General features: G+C 47.2%; 10 protein-coding genes across 10 annotated transcripts; 5 read left to right on the plus strand and 5 right to left on the minus strand.

Moving 5' to 3' along the window:
- Nucleotides 1-448: 448 nt before the first annotated feature.
- Nucleotides 449-1,805, minus strand: B0J16DRAFT_45325 (beta subunit of N-acylethanolamine-hydrolyzing acid amidase-domain-containing protein). The gene has a single exon (XM_046133886.1). The coding sequence runs from the start codon at nucleotides 1,706-1,708 to the stop codon at nucleotides 494-496; it is 1,215 nt and encodes a 404-aa protein (XP_045990405.1). The 5' UTR covers nucleotides 1,709-1,805; the 3' UTR covers nucleotides 449-493.
- A 582-nt stretch (nucleotides 1,806-2,387) lies between these two features.
- B0J16DRAFT_280657 (uncharacterized protein) lies at nucleotides 2,388-4,185 on the plus strand. The gene is made up of 4 exons (XM_046123909.1): nucleotides 2,388-3,166; nucleotides 3,212-3,264; nucleotides 3,315-3,396; nucleotides 3,444-4,185. Exons 1-4 carry the CDS (start codon nucleotides 2,802-2,804, stop codon nucleotides 4,045-4,047), a joined length of 1,104 nt encoding a protein of 367 aa, XP_045990406.1. The 5' UTR covers nucleotides 2,388-2,801; the 3' UTR covers nucleotides 4,048-4,185.
- Nucleotides 4,186-4,972: 787 nt separating this feature from the next.
- On the plus strand, nucleotides 4,973-5,731 carry B0J16DRAFT_315070 (uncharacterized protein; the record flags this gene model as incomplete). The annotated part of the gene is made up of 2 exons (XM_046125229.1): nucleotides 4,973-5,335; nucleotides 5,384-5,731. 2 exons carry the CDS (start codon nucleotides 4,973-4,975, stop codon nucleotides 5,729-5,731), a joined length of 711 nt encoding a protein of 236 aa, XP_045990407.1.
- A 104-nt stretch (nucleotides 5,732-5,835) lies between these two features.
- Nucleotides 5,836-7,644, minus strand: B0J16DRAFT_331084 (serine carboxypeptidase S28-domain-containing protein). The gene has a single exon (XM_046126534.1). It carries the CDS (start codon nucleotides 7,617-7,619, stop codon nucleotides 6,012-6,014), a length of 1,608 nt encoding a protein of 535 aa, XP_045990408.1. The 5' UTR covers nucleotides 7,620-7,644; the 3' UTR covers nucleotides 5,836-6,011.
- Nucleotides 7,645-8,234: 590 nt separating this feature from the next.
- On the minus strand, nucleotides 8,235-8,912 carry B0J16DRAFT_315072 (uncharacterized protein; the record flags this gene model as incomplete). Its single annotated transcript, XM_046125230.1, has 1 exon — nucleotides 8,235-8,912. One exon carries the CDS (start codon nucleotides 8,910-8,912, stop codon nucleotides 8,235-8,237), a length of 678 nt encoding a protein of 225 aa, XP_045990409.1.
- Nucleotides 8,913-9,280: 368 nt separating this feature from the next.
- B0J16DRAFT_353179 (fungal-specific transcription factor domain-containing protein) lies at nucleotides 9,281-12,875 on the plus strand (the record flags this gene model as incomplete). The annotated part of the gene is made up of 5 exons (XM_046129295.1): nucleotides 9,281-9,443; nucleotides 9,519-10,454; nucleotides 10,601-10,614; nucleotides 11,479-11,605; nucleotides 11,659-12,875. The coding sequence occupies 5 exons, from the start codon at nucleotides 9,281-9,283 to the stop codon at nucleotides 12,873-12,875; spliced, it is 2,457 nt and encodes an 818-aa protein (XP_045990410.1).
- On the minus strand, nucleotides 12,839-14,734 carry B0J16DRAFT_331100 (arginase family-domain-containing protein). The gene is made up of 6 exons (XM_046126535.1): nucleotides 14,302-14,734; nucleotides 14,064-14,251; nucleotides 13,934-14,017; nucleotides 13,656-13,885; nucleotides 13,183-13,601; nucleotides 12,839-13,127 (listed from the first exon to the last, which is right to left on the minus strand). The coding sequence occupies exons 1-6, from the start codon at nucleotides 14,434-14,436 to the stop codon at nucleotides 12,996-12,998; spliced, it is 1,188 nt and encodes a 395-aa protein (XP_045990411.1). The 5' UTR covers nucleotides 14,437-14,734; the 3' UTR covers nucleotides 12,839-12,995.
- A 385-nt stretch (nucleotides 14,735-15,119) lies between these two features.
- Nucleotides 15,120-17,045, plus strand: B0J16DRAFT_367811 (mate-domain-containing protein; the record flags this gene model as incomplete). The annotated part of the gene is made up of 2 exons (XM_046130154.1): nucleotides 15,120-16,661; nucleotides 16,973-17,045. The coding sequence occupies exons 1-2, from the start codon at nucleotides 15,202-15,204 to the stop codon at nucleotides 17,043-17,045; spliced, it is 1,533 nt and encodes a 510-aa protein (XP_045990412.1). The 5' UTR covers nucleotides 15,120-15,201.
- Nucleotides 17,046-17,247: 202 nt separating this feature from the next.
- B0J16DRAFT_280671 (amino acid/polyamine transporter I) lies at nucleotides 17,248-19,038 on the plus strand. Its single transcript, XM_046123910.1, has 3 exons — nucleotides 17,248-17,611; nucleotides 17,658-18,768; nucleotides 18,816-19,038. The coding sequence occupies exons 1-3, from the start codon at nucleotides 17,324-17,326 to the stop codon at nucleotides 18,983-18,985; spliced, it is 1,569 nt and encodes a 522-aa protein (XP_045990413.1). The 5' UTR covers nucleotides 17,248-17,323; the 3' UTR covers nucleotides 18,986-19,038.
- On the minus strand, nucleotides 19,031-21,255 carry B0J16DRAFT_410248 (uncharacterized protein). The gene is made up of 4 exons (XM_046133132.1): nucleotides 20,931-21,255; nucleotides 20,496-20,881; nucleotides 19,644-20,445; nucleotides 19,031-19,594 (listed from the first exon to the last, which is right to left on the minus strand). The coding sequence occupies exons 1-4, from the start codon at nucleotides 21,234-21,236 to the stop codon at nucleotides 19,196-19,198; spliced, it is 1,893 nt and encodes a 630-aa protein (XP_045990414.1). The 5' UTR covers nucleotides 21,237-21,255; the 3' UTR covers nucleotides 19,031-19,195.
- Between the last annotated feature and the right edge of the window lie 103 nt (nucleotides 21,256-21,358).

A 21,358-nucleotide genomic window follows, 5' to 3' on the forward strand; every position in this document is an offset into this window, starting at 1 on the left:
CGTGAACTGGGTCAGAATTCTTCTTGGGATAAGGTGCCCCCGGAGGGATTTAAATTGCAGTGAAAGTGGAGGGGTTAAAAGTGCAGTGAAAGGAGAATTGAGATCGTATCTCCACTATCGGACCTTTAGTAGCCAGCCATTCGGTGGGAGCATGCCCGAGGAGGGGGCTAGAATTGCAGTGAAAGAAGCACGAGTGGAAAAAGCACTGAATTTCAGCCCAGGTGTCCTACATTCGAACTACTGTATGCGTTATTCCTACCTCAAGCTCTTGGATAGGGTTACAATTATGGTGAAGATTCTTATTCCTCCATTATCGTCCTGCCAGTCCTGCAGGTTTAAGTTATCATTGCTTGGGCTCGGAGGGGTTGAAGATTACAGTGTACCTTGGTGCGCTCACTGGTGAACGTCACAGGGGGGTCAGGAGTATCCTCGATAATGCGTGCTAGCCCGATATCAGAGCTACCGTCAATCGACTGTGAAAAATAGAGCGATATCAAATTGCATACATTCTCCGCCACACGACCTTCCCCTCCTTTGGATCCATGATCACTGCATAGTGTGTCTCATCATTACTTATCTCATCATGCTCCAGAAACTTAACCACATCAGGTTTAGTGACGACATCTCTGCTTTGCTTATACCGTCGTCGACAAACAAGCGATCTTTTTGTCCACATCCTTTCTAGACACTCTTTCCTATCCAGAGACAAGCCAACTAGTTCAGCCATGCCGAGTGCGTTATCCGTGCTCTCTAACTCTGCTGCCGCCTGCTCTAAGCGCGAGGGGTCCTCCTCGTCTTTAAGATCGTGATTGTAAGCAGTGAGAAATGTGTCAGACTCGCCGACTTTAGCTCTTCTATGGTCTTTCTCCACGATGTATACACGTTCTGGTTGGCAGAATATGAGATATGCAGAAGTTGAGTCAGATGCCGTCAGCTTTTTCAACACCTTTCGTACGTAATTATCAGAGATACCGTGCTGTGTTGGGTCGCCAGATACAGAACTTTCCGGTTGACGATTGTGGCGCAACGATTCGGTCGACTCATCTAGAAGAATGTTTCTCAGGGCGCTCGAGATGGATTGACGATAACCGAAGATCACCATAGCTTGGTTCCATCTGAAAGATAGTCGTTGACGCAGTGTCTCATTCGCATGGTATGGCCGGAAATTCAAACTCATGCTCAACCCTCTCCGCACGCCTGTCAGCACGCCGACATAGCCGAGATAAGTGACTGTAGTAGCAATTACAGATCCTCCGGGGCATTTCACAAAGTCAAGCTCAACAATGATGTGTCGGAGCTTATCCATTCCCCAATCCAGAGTCCGAAAATGCAACATCCGTGTTGTTCGTCCTGGCAAATCCAGTGAGCGAACACCACCGCTTGTACATCCCAGCAAGAGATCTAGAAGTACGTTGAAAGCGACGAGAATATGCATAGGGATACCAATGGCTGTTGAAATTCCGCGTAGCTCGGCCGTTTCTTCATCTGAGTGGACTCGGCGCAGAAGATATGGTGAGATAGAGGAGAGCCATTTCGATACATGTGAGCCGGTGAGCTCAAGAAGTAATTCATTGAACAGACTTGGCAAGTTGCAAGAGGTGACGGCTTCTGAGAAGTGCGGAATGATGTGAGAGTAACGCTGCTCAGGCGGCTGGGACAGGTCAATGACAAATCTCGGTATCGTTGACGAGCCACTCATTTGCGACATAGGTTGACTTGATGGACCTGGGTTCTCAGAGTTGATGATCCGGAGATGTGCGATATGAGAGAGGCGAATTCATCTATTTGGGCTTTTTAAAGGTTAGTTATCCAGTCGTACAGTTCAAGTCAACACAATAGAGTCGACTTCATGGATGTCGTGCAGTCTTATGGCTGCCTGGTCTGCGACATATCACGTGACCATCATCTGGTCCCTTTTGATGGATGTGTCCAGGAAACGTAATCATTCAGTAGGAGTCTGCCCGTGGAGGGGGTTAAAAATGCAGTGAAGGAAATGGAAAAGCTCAACGGGCTAGCGACATGAGTCCTTCACTGCACCTTTAGCTCAAGGTATCTGGGTTTGAGGTAGTGTACCCCTGTTCCTACCTCCAGCCCTTCGAGAGGGCTAAAAATGCAGTGAAAGATGAGCCACGATGTACACTTTGCACAGCCCCAGCATCCTTGCAAGTTCCCGCGATACAGCAAACAGCGATGACAGTTCGGGGGAATGGCAACCCATCTTATTATCTCTCGAATGATTGAAGGTGATCCGTTCAACGTTTCATTTGACATGCTCGGCACATGCCGGACCTCACCGAAGATTAATTCTTCATATGAAATGGGACCATACATGACAGCTCCAGCAGACGATCAGATTTCTAATGTTACGATGGAATATAAATTCAATCATTTATCGAAAAATGGAGCATGTGCATTTTATATCAATTGTCTCTATGGTCTTGATGATGACATGCGATCGGATAAAACACTGAAGCTCTTACAGGGTAGCCAAATCGGAGAAACCTCAATCACCTCAATTGCACAATGTCAACAGCCAATGAGCAAAACATGCACGTCTAAGTAACGAACCATCACGTATATCTAAGCTACCATGATGCTATATGCGCTATCTTTCCGTCTCCTAATAGTGCCCAAAACGAGCAATGTTCCTTATCTTCAAGGTCGATCTACCCCACCTCAACGGCCGCTAGCTACATCCATTTGTAATCGTGAATCCTACGTTGTCTTAATATTAACTCAAGAGCCCAGATAATCCTTCAATCACACTGTTCCGAGGAATAACATCATCATTGAAACTCATCATGACGCTCATCAAAGCCACCAGCAACAAGTCCCTCAAGGGCCACAAAGCCATCATCATCCTCAACTCAGAGGCTCCCGAGGCCCAAATCCACGCTATAAAGAAACAATTCCCTGATCTTACGATTAAGGCGTTCTCAGAAAAGAAACGTGGCGAGCCTTTGGAGCCGGTTTTTGATGAGAAGGAGTGGGAAGATACTACTATCATTCTAACTGCTGTGGCGACATCTCATCTGCTTCCGAAACCGGAGCAGGCGCCTCATCTGCAATATGTCCAACTTACCAGTGCTGGAGCGGACCATATGATGGATAAACCTATTTTCACTGATACGAAGATCCCTGTTTGTACGGCTAATGGCGTTCATGGGTAAGTTATGCTGAGTGTGGGAGTAGGATGTCGCTGATGATGCAGGCCTCAAATTGCTGAGTGGGTTATTGGAACCTATCTGGCCCATCGACTCCGCTGTAAGTTGAACAGACCAAATATTAGAACTTGAACTAACGGCAGAATGAAGTGAAAGAATACTCCAAACTTCAAGATGAAGGTAAATGGAAGCGTATCAGCAAGAATGATGAAGATACAGCCGGCAAGCGAATGTACGACACCATCTCCAAATAGAAGACTTCAAGCTAATAATATGAAGCGGCATCTTAGGATACGGTAGCATAGGCCGTCAAACAGCGCGTGTATCCAAAGCTCTAGGTCTAGACGTCCACGCATACACCCTCCATCCACGCGATACTCCGTCCTCCCGCCGTGACGAGTCCTACTCTCCACCCGGTCTCGGCGATCCAGAGGGTGAATTCCCTAGTAAATGGTTCTCCGGCGGTTCTACACAAGAAATTCACGCCTTCCTCGACTCGGGTCTTGACATCCTCGTCATCGCTTTACCTCTCACCGAGAAAACCAAAGGTCTCATCTCCAAACCCGAGTTTGAAATCTTTGCCAAGAAGGGAACCTTTGTGATCAACATTGCAAGAGGACCTGTTGTTGACACGGATGATCTTATCGAAGCGTTGAATAACGAGGTCATTTCTGGTGCGGCGTTGGATGTTACTGATCCTGAGCCTTTACCGGAGGGACATCCGCTTTGGAGTGCTAAGAATGTGACCATCACGCCTCATGTTAGTGGAAACTCTTCGTTTTATTATAAGAGGCTGTTTGATATATTTGGGCTGAACTTGGAGAGGTTGGGTGAGGGGAGGGAGGACTTGATTAACACGGTTAATAGGAGGGAGGGATATTGAAGTACACTATGAAGAAGATCCTGGAGACTGCAAAGGTACTGGCTCTGATATAGCAATAGATGAAGCAGTTCAAGAAGCCCACTCGAGTCAAGCCTAACATGACTGTTTTTTACTTGCTCTAGGTTGGTGATAAATGCGACAGAAGAAATATTCTTTAAGGCTTAGGCTACTTTACTTAGTAGCCAAAGTAGTGCCTAAACTGGCATAAGGACTGGATTGTTTCATCTCTTATGCTCTAGGTAGTCGATTCTTGTACGCATTGCCAGGCATCTTATCACCATGTCAGTAGTAGACCCTAAATAGCTGACACCGTGACGTCGCTTTGGATTGGATTTGGTCTTAAGTGTTGTATCATTAGAGGACCACCTAGGAGACAAATGATTGTCGACAAATAAGCAGATCATGACGTCGATGGAAAGCTGATAAGCAAAGAACGTTCCCCTATGCAGAAAGTCAAATTACCATCAATACTAACAACTAGAAGGGGAGTGAATATAATATGGCAAGAGAATCAATTGCTCGTTTGTCGTTCTTTTTGTTTCCCTTTTGCGTAATATAATCAACGGTCAAGTCAATTTCGCTTGCACTGTTTCCTATGTATTTGGTTTGCCAGCCACACCATTCAAGCTGCATAGATCTTGGGAATCTCTACCGTTTTCCATGAGAATCCTGCCCTCCAGTGCAGGTAAACGGCAAGATTGTTTGCTGTGTGACACAACCATCTGGTACGGTGAAAATTTATGCGTTACTGCGTTTGCCTGGGAAATTACCTCTACAGCACTGAAGAGAAGAGTCCCAGGACAGATGCCAGTATGTTATTAATTTGATGTGCATAAATGGAAGTCAACATCAACATCAACATCAACATCACGTCTCCCTTCCTTCACCATACTGAGAGCGCCTCTCAGAATTGACACGAGAAACAATGGCGTACTGTAAGCCTTGTGACCGCTCTTTTGTCGACTCCCAGGCGCTACACCAGCATTTACTAAGCAAGCACCGAGACATTTACTGCTTTCATTGTCAGAGACACTTCCCTCACACCAGAGCTAAGCAGCAACATCTCGAGAACTCTTCCCGTCACAATATCTGCTACCAATGCCCCGACAAGCTTGACTTCGCGGACCAGCGTGTCCTGGATGAGCACTTGGAAAAGGACCATCACATCTGCTCGGGTTGTTTTGAGAAGTTTGACAGCGCATCCCAGCTGGCACAGCACGATCAAGATGTGCACGATATATGTCGACACTGCAAAGAATCCTTTAGTTCCCAGTCGAACCTAAAGAACGTAAGACTCACCTTCCTAATAGTTGTGGCTTCTTACTTAGTATCATAGCATCTGAAAACCCATATGGCGAAGACTATCGAGTGTCCTGGCTGCGACCGAATGTTCATCTCCAACTCCGCCATGGTATTGCACCTCGAGGCTGGCACCTGTCCATCTGGCGCAGACAGGAATACTGTTGATGATATTGGTATATCCTGTCCCTACTATGAAAATTACGTGTCGGATAACCCGCACTTCGATTTCCAGTGTCCGAATTGCGAGGAAAAGTTTGTGTTGATGAGTGCGCTTATGCAGCATGCTGAGAGTGTCGATGGATGTGATGCGGAGTTGGAAACGTATGGAACGCTACTGGGATTCTTGGACTACTTGGAGATGCGTGTGAGATACTATATGTAGAAATCTTGCAGGGAGCATGGCACACAAGCGAGACGTCTTGGATAGAGAATTAGGAATGACCGTTTATGCGAGGTTAAGGGTGAGCTGAGACGGGTACAAGAGCAACAACAGGGAAGCGGCCTGAATTGGATTGTACTGTAACTCTATTTACCTTGGACAGATACTCTGCTAGAGATAGATCAGGTCTCCCACTCCCAACATATCGGATTGGTTTTACATCTTGGGCCTATGGGGTATTGTCGTGAACACTTTGATTGAATAGGTGTAATGGCTACACTATCTAAAGCTCCGCAGCTCCACTGCCCTTCTCCTTCTCATACTCCTCCAACCAAGCCTTCGTAAACTCAATAATATCATCCTGCGCCTTCTTAACAGCCGGAGGCGGCAATCCGATCTCCTCACTACCAGGCGCCAAACCATTCTCATCCCAATGATGCACACCATAAGGAATCAAGATGAACGGCTCACTGACAGTAGACTCTCTATCGGTATTGTAACCAATAGCATGAGGCGTGGCAGCTCTCCAAGGATCGTACTCGCCGTCGATGAACGCTACACGAGGGTAGCTGAAGTTGAAGCCACCGAGTTTGTTGATGGATTCCACGTTGGGAGGGGTGGTGATGTTGAATTCTTCGCGGCAGGGGATCGTGCTGTATTCTACGTCGATGAGGCGGGATACCATGGGGAGTTGGTCCTTTGGTGCGCCGGAGCCGGTTTGCCAGTATCCCCATTGCGTGCAAGTCTGGTACGTCCACTGACGCGACATAGAGTCGGGGTCGAGCTTTGTTTCGTTCATCGAGTTGCGGATGGAGTAGCATGCATCCAGAGTCTTGTCCTTGCAGCGTCCAGCTTTGTCGCTCTCGACGTTGGATCGGACGTAGCCGATGTAGTTGAGGAAGCGGTTCGTCAAGTACTTGAGCTGTTTCTTGTGGCCGGAAGCGATAAGCCACTTCTTGACATACGGCTCCAGATGGCGGGTGCTAGCGAAAAGAATGGCATCTGAAGAAACACTGCCGCAGTAGAGACCGAAGCTAGAGGAGTCATCGGCAGGATCCCAGTTGTTTCCTTGCAGACCTCCAATTCCTTGAGCGATAGTCTGAGCAAAATCATCATCCCGGAGACCAAGAAGGCCAATAGCGATCTTGAGCTGCTTCTTCTCCTCCTTGTTATCGCCCAAAAGAATATCGTCGATGACGCGTGTGAGTTTCTGTGTCACCTTGGCACAATCGCCAGGCGCAAAGAGACGAGCAGCCTCAAAATACTCCCAGTAATCGACAATAGCAGCAGTGACACCAGAAGAGGAGATGCCGCCCCAGAAGAGATCAGGGTAAAGCTTACGCGCGAACGCAGCGAAAGCACCGGCATAAGAACCGCCGTAGATGATGTACGGTGTGTTGGTAGCGGTCAAATTGTGCTCCTCCATTCCTGGAAACTCAACATGCTTCGCAAAGTACGCGGTGTCAGCAAGAGCTTGCTCCGTGGACAAAAACCTCATATTCTCAGGTTTTAAATCGGGTACAGGGAAACTGGTTCCGTAGTACCGATGCTCAAGGATAACACCAATACCACCCGTCGCGTTAGCCAGCATTTGGAGAATGCCATGCTCGAGGAAGGGAATTCTATCTTCGCCTGATGTTTCTCCAGACGCGAGGATGATGACGGGACCGCCCTTGCGATAGTACTGCGCGTCGAACCAATACCTCAACGGGAACTTCTTGTCTGAGTGAGGTTCGTAGAGGGTGTCGTTGTGGAAGTGATCGACTGGGACGCTGATGTTTACGGCCTTGGGACCGTCATCTTTGGCGCGAGGGGAGAGAGCGTACGCGTTTCCTCCCACGGTGAACGTGAGGAGGAGAGCAGCACAATTGACAAACCATCCAGGCGCCATTTTCGATAAGAATAATGGTGATAGATGATGTTGTTGTTTTGTCTTAAAAGTGGCGGGGCGTTGTCCACTATATACTAACGGTAGCCACTGTAAATACCTGGATAGGCAGCCCCAACGAAGGCTCGCGTATCCGGGCACCTTCCCGAACAAGGTTGACTAGCATCATGGGTCACACTGCGATACAGAAGTTCCCAAGGTAAAGTCGCATTTTAGTACAAGGATCGACGTTTATGAAAGGAACCTTTGTTAGGTCAACGGCAAAGTATGAGCCGATTCTTGATTGTTATCTTTTTTTGACCCCGCAATTGACATCGCGTAATTGAAGCGGCGTAAGAATAATCTCATCATCGCCATGACGAGCGTGTTCATTTACCGTATCACGACTCCGATGCTTGCTCATCATGGCGATGATGAGATTATGCTTATTTCTCTTTCTTGATGTTAGGCATAGTGAGTAAGTCTTGTAATCGCATGGCGATCTAGCATCATGGTGTTTATATATTCATACTGCTCATTGTTACGGATATAATCATCTTGGCATGATTAGCAGAGCATACTCAATTGAGTTCCTTGAGACTTACTATTCAGAGTTGTTATATGACCGCGATTTGTAACTCATAAATCTTCGAGACCAATGCCTTGACATTCCATCCATTCTGTCAACGGCAGTATTTCATCGCCAACGAGAACACGGTCTGGGTATGAAGGCGGCTTCCCCGCTGCACGAGCACGAGAGGTATTCCGAAGACTCGTAAGTGTACCGTAGCAACTCGCGACGTTTTCTCTTATTATATCGTTGCAAGTATAGGTGTGACGTATCCCGGTGGTTTCCGGATCCATGATGGCATCCTGTACCTTTGCAGATATACCCCAACCATCCATGGCCTTGGTCCAGACTGCGTCATCTTCATCGTATACAGCCCTGGGAAACTGGACGACTTCGAGAATATAGTCCATGAATGTTTGCTCCATTTTGTGCGGCCAGTCAACGACGGGCCAGTTCTCATACTGGTGCCATAATTCTTTGGCCTTTTCTTCAGTAAAACCGCAGCAGATTGTCGTAGCCTTGGATATGATTTGGTCTGGGAAAGAACTAAAAGCTTCAGGGTGCGTGTCTGGACGAGCGTCGAGTGGGAACTCGAAGTGTACCTCACACCAACCTGGGTCAAGGTAAAGTCGTCTTTTGTGTAGTTTTCTGAAGCCGTTTTCATCGACAGGAGTAAGAAGACCCAATGATTCCAGTTTGGCTGCATCATCGGGGTGGAAAATATGTGAAGGTGGTATGTAAAACATGTTGGAGGTCGATTGCTTTGTACGTGAGGCGGAGAAGACTTGGCCGGGGAAGAGTTGAAGGGTCTGGAAGAGACGGCCGACTTATCAAGACGTCCAGTGCCATCTGCAGTGTGCAATTGATTGAAATTGATTAGACTTTGCAGACGCCGGTGAGTCACTTGAGGAGGTGGGTTGAAGGGAAGTTCGTTGTCTGCAATGAATATAAACTTTCTAGCCTGCATCAGATGTGGCTTTCGACAATAACCTTCTCCCCCAGCCTTGTATAAAGACGCCCTTCCTTCCGTCAAGTTCTGTTTGTTCTTCAACACCCAACACCCAATACTCAACACCCTCCCACCTAACAGGAAGCAGCATAACCCATCGATACAATGAAGATCTGGAAACCCGACGACCCTCTGCCAGGCCATGATGTATTTGAAGACGAAGAACCTTATGACAAGAGTTGGATATTCGAAGACCCTCAGTCAGAGGAAATCATCCAACAGCTGGGTTTCGACAAGCCAACAGCTGCTCACTTATGGCGAAGGTGGAGTGAGTGGGCAGAAGAAGGGGGCGCGGAATTTGATTGCGCAACTCGCGACGTCCCATTCTTGGCCCTTGTCAAAGGCAGAGTTGAATTCTCCGACGACGTTTGGGGTGATGATGATGCGGTGTGGATTCAGTGGATGCAGAAGCATGGAATTGCAGCCGAGTTGCAGGATGCTATCATGGATCCAAGACCAAGATTCAAACAACTCCGGCTGACGCGCACCTGCGAACAGTGGGTACTTGATACAATCGACATGCGCTATAAGACCTTTTATAAGACGCATACCAAATCAAAGTCCGAGAGAGGCGGAGATATTCAAGATACTGAGCATGAACACTCCGGCGATACTGTTAATAACCTCGTTCCCGAAGAGACACCCGGGGTGACCGTGCTATACAAAGCCATAGCCCTGGGCCGATTTTGGAACACCACTTGCCCCATCTTGGACTCTGAAGGGCGCCTATGCCATATGGGCAGCCTTTACAGACTTCCATTAAGGTCTATTTTCAACCGAAGCTGGGCTATGATCTACCTCGGTACCTCCCTGGAGACAGCGCAGCTACACGCATCCTATCTGAGAAGGCTCTCTAGTGGTCTTGGCACACAGGTCGCCATAGTCCGACTATGCGTCCCAGACATAGCTTTAGAAACCAAGGCTGTCCAGCTCTATTTCCCTAGCGATGATTGGAAGAAGCTAGTCTGGTACTGCCAAACGAACGAGCGGGACCAGGAGCTGCGTCAAGAGATGTCTCGGTTCTGGAGGGCGCATGTGATCGTTGGGAATGTGACGAATAGACCTGAGGAGGCTTTCAGTGAGCTTGATTCATGGGAAGATATCACTGAGAAGTATTTGTTGAAGCTGGATGGAAATACGGAAGGGGATATTCACTATGCGTTTAGATCGGAGGGTGGAGAGGAGTGGTTGCAAGAGCATGTCACCGATGCCAAGATCATACCTTATTCGACTGAAGAATATCTTCAGTGGATGGAGGAACATCAGGACCTGTCGCAACGTAATATAACCCAAAGTTACTGTTGCCTTCAGTAACTGGGGTCCTTCTTTTTGGCAACTCTGGTGCACTTGTTCGTCACGACAGTATCAGCTGCACTAGAAATTGCTATATCTTAATACCACGTCTTTCTCACACCATATTCACAGCCGGGATCCCACTGGTTGAACAAATATACCAAAATCCATATAAACTGCAGTATTGTATTGGTAGAAAGAAATCTTCTTCTTGATTGATAAAGCTCTTAAAAGATATCATACACCTACTGACCTAGGTAGGTATTCACGATGCGCTTGTAATTATATCAGCAGAGCGGGTTCATAGATCTCCCTAACTACCGTAGAAACTCCTAAGATTAGGAACACCTTATAGATACATCTTTTAGTATAAAACGGCCTTTTTAGCGCTCTTATTAAATCTTTATCCTAATTTAGACTAATTATAGGCTAAGGGTTAAGTAAATTATATCTAAAGGGTGTTCCTAATCTTATAAGTTTCTACGGTATATCAACCTTTCCTTCTCCCACATTCCTCTTTGTTTCTCCTTCACATTCCCAATGCTGTCTGGACTGTCTTGGAGGCACCACTGAGCCTGAAAGTCATTCGTCATGGGCAGGATAAGATTATTACTATTTGAAAATTACAGTAAGCTAAACTAGAAGTCGCTACATGTCAATGTCACGTTATTCTTACATTTTCTTCGAGGCTTGCCAATTGCTTAAGTATGATGCCGGCAGCCTTCTAAATTGCAGCCTCGTCTTAGAAAAACATCCTTTCCCCCCGATTGATAAAGTTCTTGGAAGACATCATACCATCTTCAATGTCAGGGATTAGTGTAAAGCCAAGATAAACCTGCATCAACCCAACCTCGAATTGTCCAATCAGCTTTCAGCCTCTTATCGCTCAATGTACATCCCCCATGATTTATGCCCTGTCTTCCCCAGTCGTTCATGCCGCTTGACAACCATTTTTACTCCTCACACTGAATTATATGGCTGGCAAACGATCTCGACAAGGATGTGGAGAGTGTAGAAAACGCAGAAGAAAGTGTGATGAGGCCAAGCCGAGTTGTGGACGATGTGTTTCATCTAACCGGGTATGTCGGTATGAACTGCAGCTTGTTTGGAGCCAGAGGCCCCAAGTATCACAAGCAGGTAGGCATCAATCCTCCCATTGCTGCAAAATCACTCATGTACAGTTATTGCAGTGACATCCAAGTCTAGGAGAGATAGCTCTACCGAGAAAACCCCGTCAGATGAGTCAACGATACCCGAGTCACTTCCCAATGGCCTAGCTCTTCCAAGGAAATACAAAAAGCTACTCCACCACTTTGCAGAAGGTGTTTTAGCCTCGCTATCAAGCCATCCAACAATTCACCAAGATTTCTGTCGAGGCTTAATGCCAATAATGCTCCAGTCCCCACATCTTCTCTCAGCCAGTCTCGCCCTGTCAGCTTCAAGTCTGGCATCAAGAGGCGTCGAAGAGGTAGAAGGAACAAATATTCTCCGAGTCACGGAGCACCTACAATCATCTGGTCTACCTCTTCTACGATTGGCATTGGAAAAGGGAGAGCAGAGCGAGATTCTGATCGCCACTTGTCTTATTTGGTGTCTTGCAGACGTGTTCTCTGGACAACAGGGCATGGCCCGATGGCCGATTCACTTGAGGGGTATCAAGGCATTGCTGAGAGGGCAGGAGAGGTTTGATAGTGGCGATGTGGCGCTCAAGTCTGCGATGAGGCATCTTTTTATGCTGTATCGGGCTTTGGAAACGTTACCTCATGTGCCATCTATTGGAATAATAGGTCCAGCCCCAGGAGAAAATACAACTGTCGGGATCTCGACCCCGCATACAGCAAACGCACAAATCGATGGGTTTCTGGGCTATAGTGAGGAGCTTCTCGACATTCTACAGCAGATCAATTCAAAAACACCTGCAGACACCAATGTCCTCCTTGGTAGGCTGAATACTATCATCAGCCGAGATGTCAAGCACCCGCCAGGTGTATCAATCTCATCGCTTTCATCACAATCAGGCCGTGACTTTGCGCTCTGCAACAAAGTCTTTCAGCAAGCAACCCTAATCCAACTATACCGAAAGTTATACGGTCTCTCATCATCATCCGAACCGATAAGCGCAGCTATCGAGACCATAAACGGAATGATAAGCAACATGGCACAAGGCGAGCCGTGTCATACATGGGTTGCAATGGCTATGCCTTTGTTCACCGTTGGTTGCGAGGCGTACAAGGAAGATCAGAAAAGCTTCATTTTGGATAAAATTCACAAGCTTGAAATATGCATAGGTTCATTACACGTCAAGATTATCGAGCAGGCGTTAAAGGATATCTGGAAGTTGAGAGAGGACTTTCAGGACTATGAGGGAGATCTCTGTGCTGGATATCTACTTGGTAAGTGCTCATGAATAAGTTTGATACTTGGCTAGCTCTGACTTCTCTGATAGAAAAGCTGTCATATAACATTGTCTTGTTTTAGGCGTACATGATCCCCAATCCGAAACTCATATTCGCCATCAATAAGGCTTTCACAGCTCCTCTTCTTTCTTCCCGTCCATCATGCGGCTGAGTGGTCCCTTCTTGACCATAATAGACATGACTTCATAAAGAACATCAGCAGCAGCCATGGTGGTATGTTCCGCATTCGTATCATAGGCAGGCTATATCCACGGGTTAATTCAATGATCCTCAGATAAAGAACACTTCAAAACTTACAGCAACTTCAACAATATCAGCAGCGATCAAATTCAAGCTCTCCAATCCTCGAATAATTGTTCTCAACTCTCTAGTCGACCACCCACCAGTCTCGGGAGTACCAGTCGCCGGAGCAAAAGCCGGGTCAAGAGTATCGATATCGATTGACAAGTAAACAGGACGATCAGGACCAACGCGTTTGAGAATCTTCTCGATAATACCAGTTGTACCAATGGTATCAATTTCTCGAGCTTCGACGATCTCGAAGCCACAGTATCCATCGTTGTCATAGTCGCTGGGGCCACTGAGGGTAGTGCGAATACCGGCGTGGATGTTGGTGTCGTTTACGAGGAGACCTTCCATTGCGGCGTGGTAGAAGTATGTGCCGTGATTGATGCTGGCGGCTTCGGAGGGGGAACCGCCGAAGACCTTTGGCCTCCCTGGATGATGAGTTAGTGAGAGTAGAGATATATGATGGGTCACAGAAGGCTTACAGGTGTCTAGATGACTGTCAAAATGGATAACAGTGACAGGTCCGTACGCTCTGTTGATGGAACGAAGAAGAGGAAGAGTGATAGTATGATCACCGCCAAGAGTGATGATTCGAGGCAGAGTCTTTCCATTACTTGCTGGACCGGCCCTGTCCGCTTCTGTCATGGGAGGTCGTGAGAGGAGACTGTAATGCCCTTCTTCAATCTGCTGAAGCGCGAATTTGTTGTCATAGCTACCACGCTGTAAGTATTTAATCGTTACGAACTGATGTAAGACTTACGAAGTCACAGGGATATCACCACAGTCTAAGACCGTAGCCCAGCTGTTGAATGGGTTGGTAGCCAGCGGAACGTTGTAACCTCCACTACAAGTCATCAGTACAGACCTGAGAAGCAATGAAAGCGCCTTACTAGAGATTCAGTCGTCGAGAGCCCTGTCGAATACCAGAAGGACCAAACCGAGCACCAGGTCTGTACGAAGTACCTGTATCAAAGGGCGCACCGATGAAAGCAATGTCATATTGGATACTGTTATGGCCTAGGCAGGGCTGATACGGGAGACGTCCGAAAGTACTGATTCCTGAGAAGACAGAGTCGGCCTGAATTGTTAGTATCACCATTCAGACTGGCTTTATGGGTGATTACTTACTTGAGTGCCGCCATCACCAGGGAGTTTGTTGAACCAGAGTGATTGATGAGGGCCTTCCATTTGCTTCTGGGCATGATTGCCATGAGCAAAAGCCAGGGAGGCAGTGCTGAGTAGAGAAAGTGATGTGAAAAGCATGTTGAAGTTGTTTACCGACCAGAATGATGGAGATCGAGTCTGGGGGAGTAGATATTGATAGCAACACAGCCAATATTTATGTTATTCTACAGGATCTGAGAACAGTGTTATGATCGTACGTAATGCCCTCACCTTCATCATGAACTACGCGATGACAAAGAAACGGCAGATTCTTGCTTTTCCGGCATACTCACGTCGTCACAATTGATGTTATTGAGTAATGCCATCACCCAGCTAAGTCCTTTACAAACGCCCGTCAATGAAGCGCGTAAATCACCAGATTAGGCTAGTCCGGGGTAAAATCTGCGATGAGACCCTAGACAGATCGGCACCCCGCAACTCCAGGTTCTTATCGTGGCTAAGTTACCGCATTGAGTAATCGCGATATACTTCCCAAAGATAAGGACGTTACACGATGATGGCTTTGAGTTTATGCCGTGTGTGATGCGGCGTCAATGACAAGTTGGACGAAATGCCTCATACTAATAAAATGCGCCTTCGGGATGCAGTAGTGATGATGCTGCAGGTCGTGCTGATGCAAGCTTATCGCTGATGGATTGATGTGGCTTTCGGAATGGCGGCATGAGGGTCTAGCCCGTCTGTGGGGTGAGAGTTGGATGAGTAAATGGCTTGGGGAAATGAGATGAGTGAGTGAGGGTCTTAGAATAATCAGTCAATGTCTCGATTCTTCAAAAGCTTCGTCGTACTTGACCATAGAGTCATCAATTGCACTTTTGCAGACCAGTTAAACCTACAACCATCAGAATGGCTTCCCAACACTCTCCTCCTTCAGTCTTGCAGTCCTTCCCAGACGAAGAAACTCCTCTGATCCGAAACCCAACCGAACCGAAGAGTCCATCAAGTTCACCATGGCTCTCCGAAACAATTCTGCTAGTCAAAGCCTCTGTCCCAGTAATACTGGCATACATGCTCCAAAACAGCCTTCAAACAGTATCGATCCTCATAGTCGGCCGCATCTCTCCCGAAGCACTCGCAACAGCTGCTTTCTCCTACATGTTCGCCATGGCAACAGCCTGGCTCATCGCCCTTGGTGGAACGACTGCTATCGATACACTCGGCTCGAGCACCTTTACGAGCTCGAAGAATAAACATGACTTGGGGATCTTGCTGCAGCGAGGCATGGTTGTGTTGACTGGCTTTTATGCTGTTGTTGCTGTTATCTGGTGCCTTTCTGGATACATCTTTCGTGCTCTTGGACAGGAAGACTTCATCTGTGTCCAAAGCCCGAGATTCTTGATGTTTTTGATCCCTGGTGGTCTTGGATACGTCTGGTTCGAAGCCATGAAGAAGTTCCTTCAAGCACAAGAGATATACCGACCTGGTACTTACGCTCTTCTCGTAACATCGCCTCTCAATGCGCTACTGAACTGGCTCTTCATCTATCCTCTCGGCTTCGGTCTTGATGGAGCGCCAATTGCGACCGGAATCTCATACTGGCTTTCATTCCTCATACTTGTGGGCTACGCAACATTCGTCAAAGGCTCAGAATGCTGGGGTGGCCTCAACCTCAGACAAGCACTTCAACATCTCGGACCTTTCGCGAAGCTGGCATTCTTGGGTGTCATCCATGTCGGAACCGAGTGGTGGGCGTTTGAGATCGTTGCTCTCGCTGCTGGACGGCTCGGCACTATCCCACTAGCTGCCCAGTCGGTCGTAATGACTCTCGATCAGATCATCAACACGATTCCTTTCGGACTTGGAGTAGCAGCATCATCTCGGCTGGGCAATCTGTTGGGTCTTGGTAACCCATTACAAGCTCGACGCTGTGCACACTCAGCAGCCCTTCTTTCCATCCTTTTCGGAACAATCATCCTCACAATCCTTCTATCTACCAAGAACATCATCGCTAAGCTCTTCAACGACGATGAAGAAGTCGTAGATCTCGTCGCGCATGTCATGCCTTATGTAGCACTCTTCCAAATTGCTGACGGTCTGAACGGAAGCTGCGGAGGAGCCCTACGAGGTATGGGAAGACAATGGGTTGGGGCGCTGGTCAATTGTGTGAGTTACTACGGTGGTGCACTTCCAGCTGGTATTTGGCTTGCATTTCATGGCTGGGGATTATCTGGACTTTGGGTTGGACAATGTGTAGCTTTGTTTCTTGTGGGTGTTTTGGAGTGGTATATTGTTGGCATGTGTAACTGGAAGAAGGAGGTTCAAAGGGCGGCTGATAGGCTGACGGCTGGTGGTTTGGAGAGCACCTTGTAAGTCACGATACAGGATCTGTGTATACTCAGCTATGAAACTCAGAATGGACTAGACACTACGAGCCCTCCAAGTAGGCAATAGAAGCATTATTCTCTAATGGTTAGGCTATTCACATAAAGCAGCCTAAGGAGTAGCTAAACTACCATAAATTATCTAAGTTATTTCATCTCTTATGATCTTGGCAGCTAATTTTTCTGATACACTATAGTGAAACCGCTCAATCAGAAGTTTTCACTGAAGCTCTGATACCACCAGAAAGCTAATAACTCTGGGCTGCGTCTTGATGTGACTACATGTACATACGTAGTATGATCGTAACGCCCGGAGACGATGTAACCATTGCCTCCTCAGATAACGCAGGAACCTTGTACCCCAGATAGATAAGAGGCCATCCTGGATAGGAATTGTAACCGCATCGTACTAAACTCACGCACTGATAAGAGATGTGATATCTCCAATCGGCTCCCGAGCGATGGACATGGGTCTAGCCAGAATGGGGGTCACACTTGAACGCCTCAAACGCACATTCCTATATCACTTATCGGCCTCACTTCAAAGACTTTGAGACATATAAAGCCATGGCAAAACCATTGACGCCAATATGGTGCCATCCAAGTAGTCCTGCCAGAAGCCAGCCCACCATATTGCAGACGTATAAATGGACAGCGACAAGATCAACACTGGCGTTCTCGAGAAAGGGGACGTAACCGAGGGATATTCCACCGAGCAAGGCTCTGTTCTCAATGCATCTGGTCACACTGACCAGCTTACACGACAATATGGCCTAGTCGGACTCACTGGTATAGCCGTTACTGTCAACAATGCTTGGGTTGTTCTAGGCTCGTCGATCTCTGTATCTATCCTGAGCGGAGGTATATCTGGAGTCATATACGGACTCGTGGTTGCCGTGTTCTACTACACGTTCATTGGTCTGAGTGTGGCAGAGGTGAGTCTCATAGAACTACCCTTCTGAGTGATACTGACACCTAAAGCTCTCGTCATCATGTCCGAGCTCTGGGGGTGTCTACCACTGGGCTACCATAGCCGCCGGACCAAAGTGGGGCCGAGTCACCGGATTCTACGCAGGCTGGATCAACTTCTACGGCTGGATGTTCGGATTGGCATCTCTAGTCCAAGTCGCAGCCAACGCAGGAGTTCAATGCTACGCAACGCTGACACCAACTTTTTCTCCCGAAGCGTGGCATGTTTATGTGGCATATCTAATCGTGATATGGCTCAGTGCTTTCATTGTCATATTCTCCAACCGACTGGTACCGTACACTCAGAAACTCGGATTATTCCTCGTCGTGGTTGGTGGTCTTGTGACTATCATCATAGTCGCAGCCATGCCTGAGAAACATGCGTCGAGTGACTTTGTTTGGAACTCATTCAGCGAGAATAACCTCACAGGTTGGGACGATGGAGTTGCGTTCATGGTTGGAGTCCTGAATGGTGCTTTCACCATTGGCACGCTGGATGCTATTACGCATATGGCAGAAGAGGCTGCCGAACCAAAGAAGGATCTACCGAGAGCTATATTTCTTTACATCGGTATTGGAGGCGTTTATGCCTTGGCTTTCGCGATAGTCCTTGGGTACGCTATCTCGGATCTTTCAGTCCTCCAGGGAAACTCCAACACTTTCCCACTAGCTGGGATATATCATCAAGCAACCGGAAGTGCAGCCGCAACATTTGCTCTACTCTTCATAATCCTGATTTCATCTCTTTGCTGTGTCATCGGAACTGTTCTGACAAATTGTCGAACTTATTGGACACTGGCTCGGGATCAAGCAGTTCCGTTCGCGAAGTATTTCAGCAGAGTCAACACCAGACTTGGAACACCGGTCGAGTCAACCCTTTTCGTGGCAGTCATCGCTTCAGGTATCGGAGCTATTCCACTAGGAAGTCCTGTTGGATTCAGTAATTTGACTGGATCTTTCATCATCATCACTACAGTGTCTTATGCTATTCCCATTATTTCAAATCTTCTTAGCGGCCGTACTCGATTCTCTCCGGGACCTTTCAATCTTGGAAAATGGGGTTCCTTGATCAATGGATTCACAGTTATGCTGATCATCCTCTTCGACGTTTTCTTCTGCTTTCGTAAGTACATAATGATCGTGTACAGTACAAGACTAATGTGCGTACAGCTGTGGGGTTACCGTTCGATGTCACGACCATGAATTACAATTCAGTAATTCTTGTTGGTTTGTGCTTGCTGATAAGTCTTTGGTGGTCAGTGTCTGCTTCAAAACACTACCCAGGCCCTTCTTTCCGCCATACGGCACACATCGATGGAGTTAAAGATGAGGAGTCATAGAACAGAAACTGGAAGTACTCAAGTATATACACCCAAAGATAGATAATCCAGATCACCATTCTCAAGATCGTCGGACTCTCTCGCATATGTGGATTCATCCGTCTTTTATTTCTATGGACCAATCTTCCCACTCTTAAAATGGCCACAGATTCCGTGTATATCAATGACCCATTTTATCCCAGAGACACCGAAGTCCGGATCTGTTGCATCTCAATCAAGGTCCCTAGCCACCTTATCTGCCCATTTGCGCATATCATCAATGCCTCCTCTTATCAATGTCTGCTCCATAGGCACAGGTCGAAAAAGGACCTGATGCTTCTGATTCCATGGACTCTCAATCTTCTGAGCCCTTTTAGCCCCCTTGACAGTTTCGAATTTCGAACCAACCCTGAACTTAGATCTGTCGCAGACCACATGTTTGATGTTACTATGATCTTCCCATATAAAACTTGCCTCATCAGACGCACGTTGCAACACTGATAGGACCAGACTGTGGAGGAATCTGAATGCAAGATTCTCTTTTTCTTGAGACCCTCTTTCCCGTCTATGCGTCTTTGCACAGACCTTCTCCAAGTTCTTGGCGTGGGAAAGAGCTTCGGAAACTTCTTCCTATCAAAGGTTAATATCGCATTGTATTATAGAAGAGGGAAAGCCTTACTAGTTGTGGTTCGTGCAGGTTAAAATGGAGATGTCTCAGGTTAGGGAAATTGAGGATGAACTGAGCCGCCGTTTCTGCGTCTAACCCTGGCATTCTGTCCCGCATAGTGTATGTCTCGTCCGTGAGTTTCAAAACGGTCAGATTCTTGTGCATGTAAAGACCCCGGAAAAGAGAGTCATGCAGACCGGATTCTCGAGTATCTCCAGGCCAAGAACCGCTGTCACAGATGTTGAGACGCGTCAAAGTGTCGAAAGTGGAGAGGAACTCTATCCCTTCGTCGGCGTCCTCCTGCAAGTCCATGCAAAGGCTTCGGAGTTTAATATCTCCTCTTGCAGCCGAGAAGATATCAGTAAGGCGCCGGTAAAGCAATCCCACCCGTGTATTTCCCCGACCCAAACTGAGTTCTTGCAGCTTGAGAAAGTTAATAGCCTGGAGAATAGCGTCCGTTTGCTCATCGTCAAATTTTCCTCCGGTGAGAGAGAATGTTTTTAGGGCTGACAAGTAGCCTTGTCTCGGAGATTCCTGACCTGCCTCTTCCCATTGAAAATGCATATAATGGAAGGTACTGTCGTTGAGCGTTAGACTTCGCAACGTCGAACGTGAATTCCAGATTAACATTTCGGGACTAGTTTTACTCCATCCACGTCGCCCCCAAAAAGGATCCTTATAGAAGCCCAGATGTTCCAGATCCTTCAATGCACCCAGTGCATCTGGATTATGAGAATCACTGGTGATAGGAACATTGGTGTTGAGCCAAAGCGCTTTAAGGTTCTTTTTCGTCGATAGTGATTTTGCCATAGATCTGTTGTATGGTCAGCGGCTTTGCCTGCTACCCAGTACCCGTGAACGTACTCAGTAAGCATCGTACCACCCCAAAGCTTCAAGTTATCGAGATTTTTCAATAGCTCTTCGACGTATCGATGAACGATGTACCGATGCCTCTTCCCTGGATCACCAGTTTCAACTAAAGCTCGGCGAACGTAGTTTGCGATTTCAGGCTTTTTCTTGGGGTCCACATCATCGGGGAAGGTCTCTTGCTGTCCTTTGTAGATACCCTCTGTCTTCAACTGCTTCCTTTGTTCAATGGTGAGGAATGGTTCGGTAGTCTTTATAAGTTTTGCAATGTGAACATGTAGGGCGCAGGATCTCTCGATGCTGTTGAAGAGCTGAGGGATGGCGAGCGAATAGAGCGCCTTACTGGTCATGCTAAGGTTTTTCAGGCATTTCTTATCATCGATCTACATCTTTGTTAGTTGAGTTTCACCTTTCGAATTCCTAAAGGTTTGCCTTTTTGACTATCATGTTCATGACTTCCGCGGGTAAGTATGGGAGTCGACCCATGGAAGGATTGATCTGGACGGATGATTGGCTAGGCTGTCCAGATGCACCTCCAACCTTTAAGCTTGAGCCTTGAACATCTCGCTTGACCGTTGACGTAGCTGAAGACCTAGCTTTTGTCGCCCTTTGTAAGGGCCTATCATCACTGGTTGAATCCGGAGTCTTTCGTTTCAGGGCTTTCTTGGGTTCTTCCGCCAGAGCTGTGACAGGCTCAGCAGCCTGGGATTTAAGTCGTGCACTCCTTCGTCCTGTCATTTTTCACTATCGATTCTCGTGATGATGAATGACAAAGTAAAGGAGAGTGGAATTTGAAATTACAGGCAGGATTATCTAGTCACGTGATCTTGCTTACATACTTTGGCCAGAAAGGAAAGGGG

Source organism: Fusarium flagelliforme (genome assembly GCF_020744385.1).
Source record: "Fusarium flagelliforme strain FIESC 12 MPI-CAGE-AA-0113 chromosome Unknown B0J16scaffold_1, whole genome shotgun sequence".
Lineage (NCBI taxonomy): Eukaryota > Fungi > Ascomycota > Sordariomycetes > Hypocreales > Nectriaceae > Fusarium > Fusarium flagelliforme.

Coding starts and splice junctions, on each gene's coding strand:
- B0J16DRAFT_45325 (XM_046133886.1), bottom strand. CDS start 1,708: ATGTCGCAAATGAGTGGCTCGTCAACGATACCGAGATTTGTCATTGAC.
- B0J16DRAFT_280657 (XM_046123909.1), top strand. CDS start 2,802: ATGACGCTCATCAAAGCCACCAGCAACAAGTCCCTCAAGGGCCACAAA. Junction 3,167..3,211: donor ACGGCTAATGGCGTTCATGG/GTAAGTTATGCT, acceptor CTGATGATGCAG/GCCTCAAATTGCTGAGTGGG. Junction 3,397..3,443: donor GATACAGCCGGCAAGCGAAT/GTACGACACCAT, acceptor AATAATATGAAG/CGGCATCTTAGGATACGGTA.
- B0J16DRAFT_331084 (XM_046126534.1), bottom strand. CDS start 7,619: ATGGCGCCTGGATGGTTTGTCAATTGTGCTGCTCTCCTCCTCACGTTC.
- B0J16DRAFT_331100 (XM_046126535.1), bottom strand. CDS start 14,436: ATGCTTTTCACATCACTTTCTCTACTCAGCACTGCCTCCCTGGCTTTT. Junction 13,886..13,933: donor GGTGATATCCCTGTGACTTC/GTAAGTCTTACA, acceptor ACAGCGTGGTAG/CTATGACAACAAATTCGCGC. Junction 13,128..13,182: donor CTGATATTGTTGAAGTTGCT/GTAAGTTTTGAA, acceptor CCGTGGATATAG/CCTGCCTATGATACGAATGC.
- B0J16DRAFT_280671 (XM_046123910.1), top strand. CDS start 17,324: ATGGACAGCGACAAGATCAACACTGGCGTTCTCGAGAAAGGGGACGTA. Junction 17,612..17,657: donor TTGGTCTGAGTGTGGCAGAG/GTGAGTCTCATA, acceptor TGACACCTAAAG/CTCTCGTCATCATGTCCGAG. Junction 18,769..18,815: donor CGACGTTTTCTTCTGCTTTC/GTAAGTACATAA, acceptor ATGTGCGTACAG/CTGTGGGGTTACCGTTCGAT.
- B0J16DRAFT_410248 (XM_046133132.1), bottom strand. CDS start 21,236: ATGACAGGACGAAGGAGTGCACGACTTAAATCCCAGGCTGCTGAGCCT. Junction 20,882..20,930: donor TGAACATGATAGTCAAAAAG/GCAAACCTTTAG, acceptor ACAAAGATGTAG/ATCGATGATAAGAAATGCCT. Junction 19,595..19,643: donor ACCTGCACGAACCACAACTA/GTAAGGCTTTCC, acceptor AACCTTTGATAG/GAAGAAGTTTCCGAAGCTCT.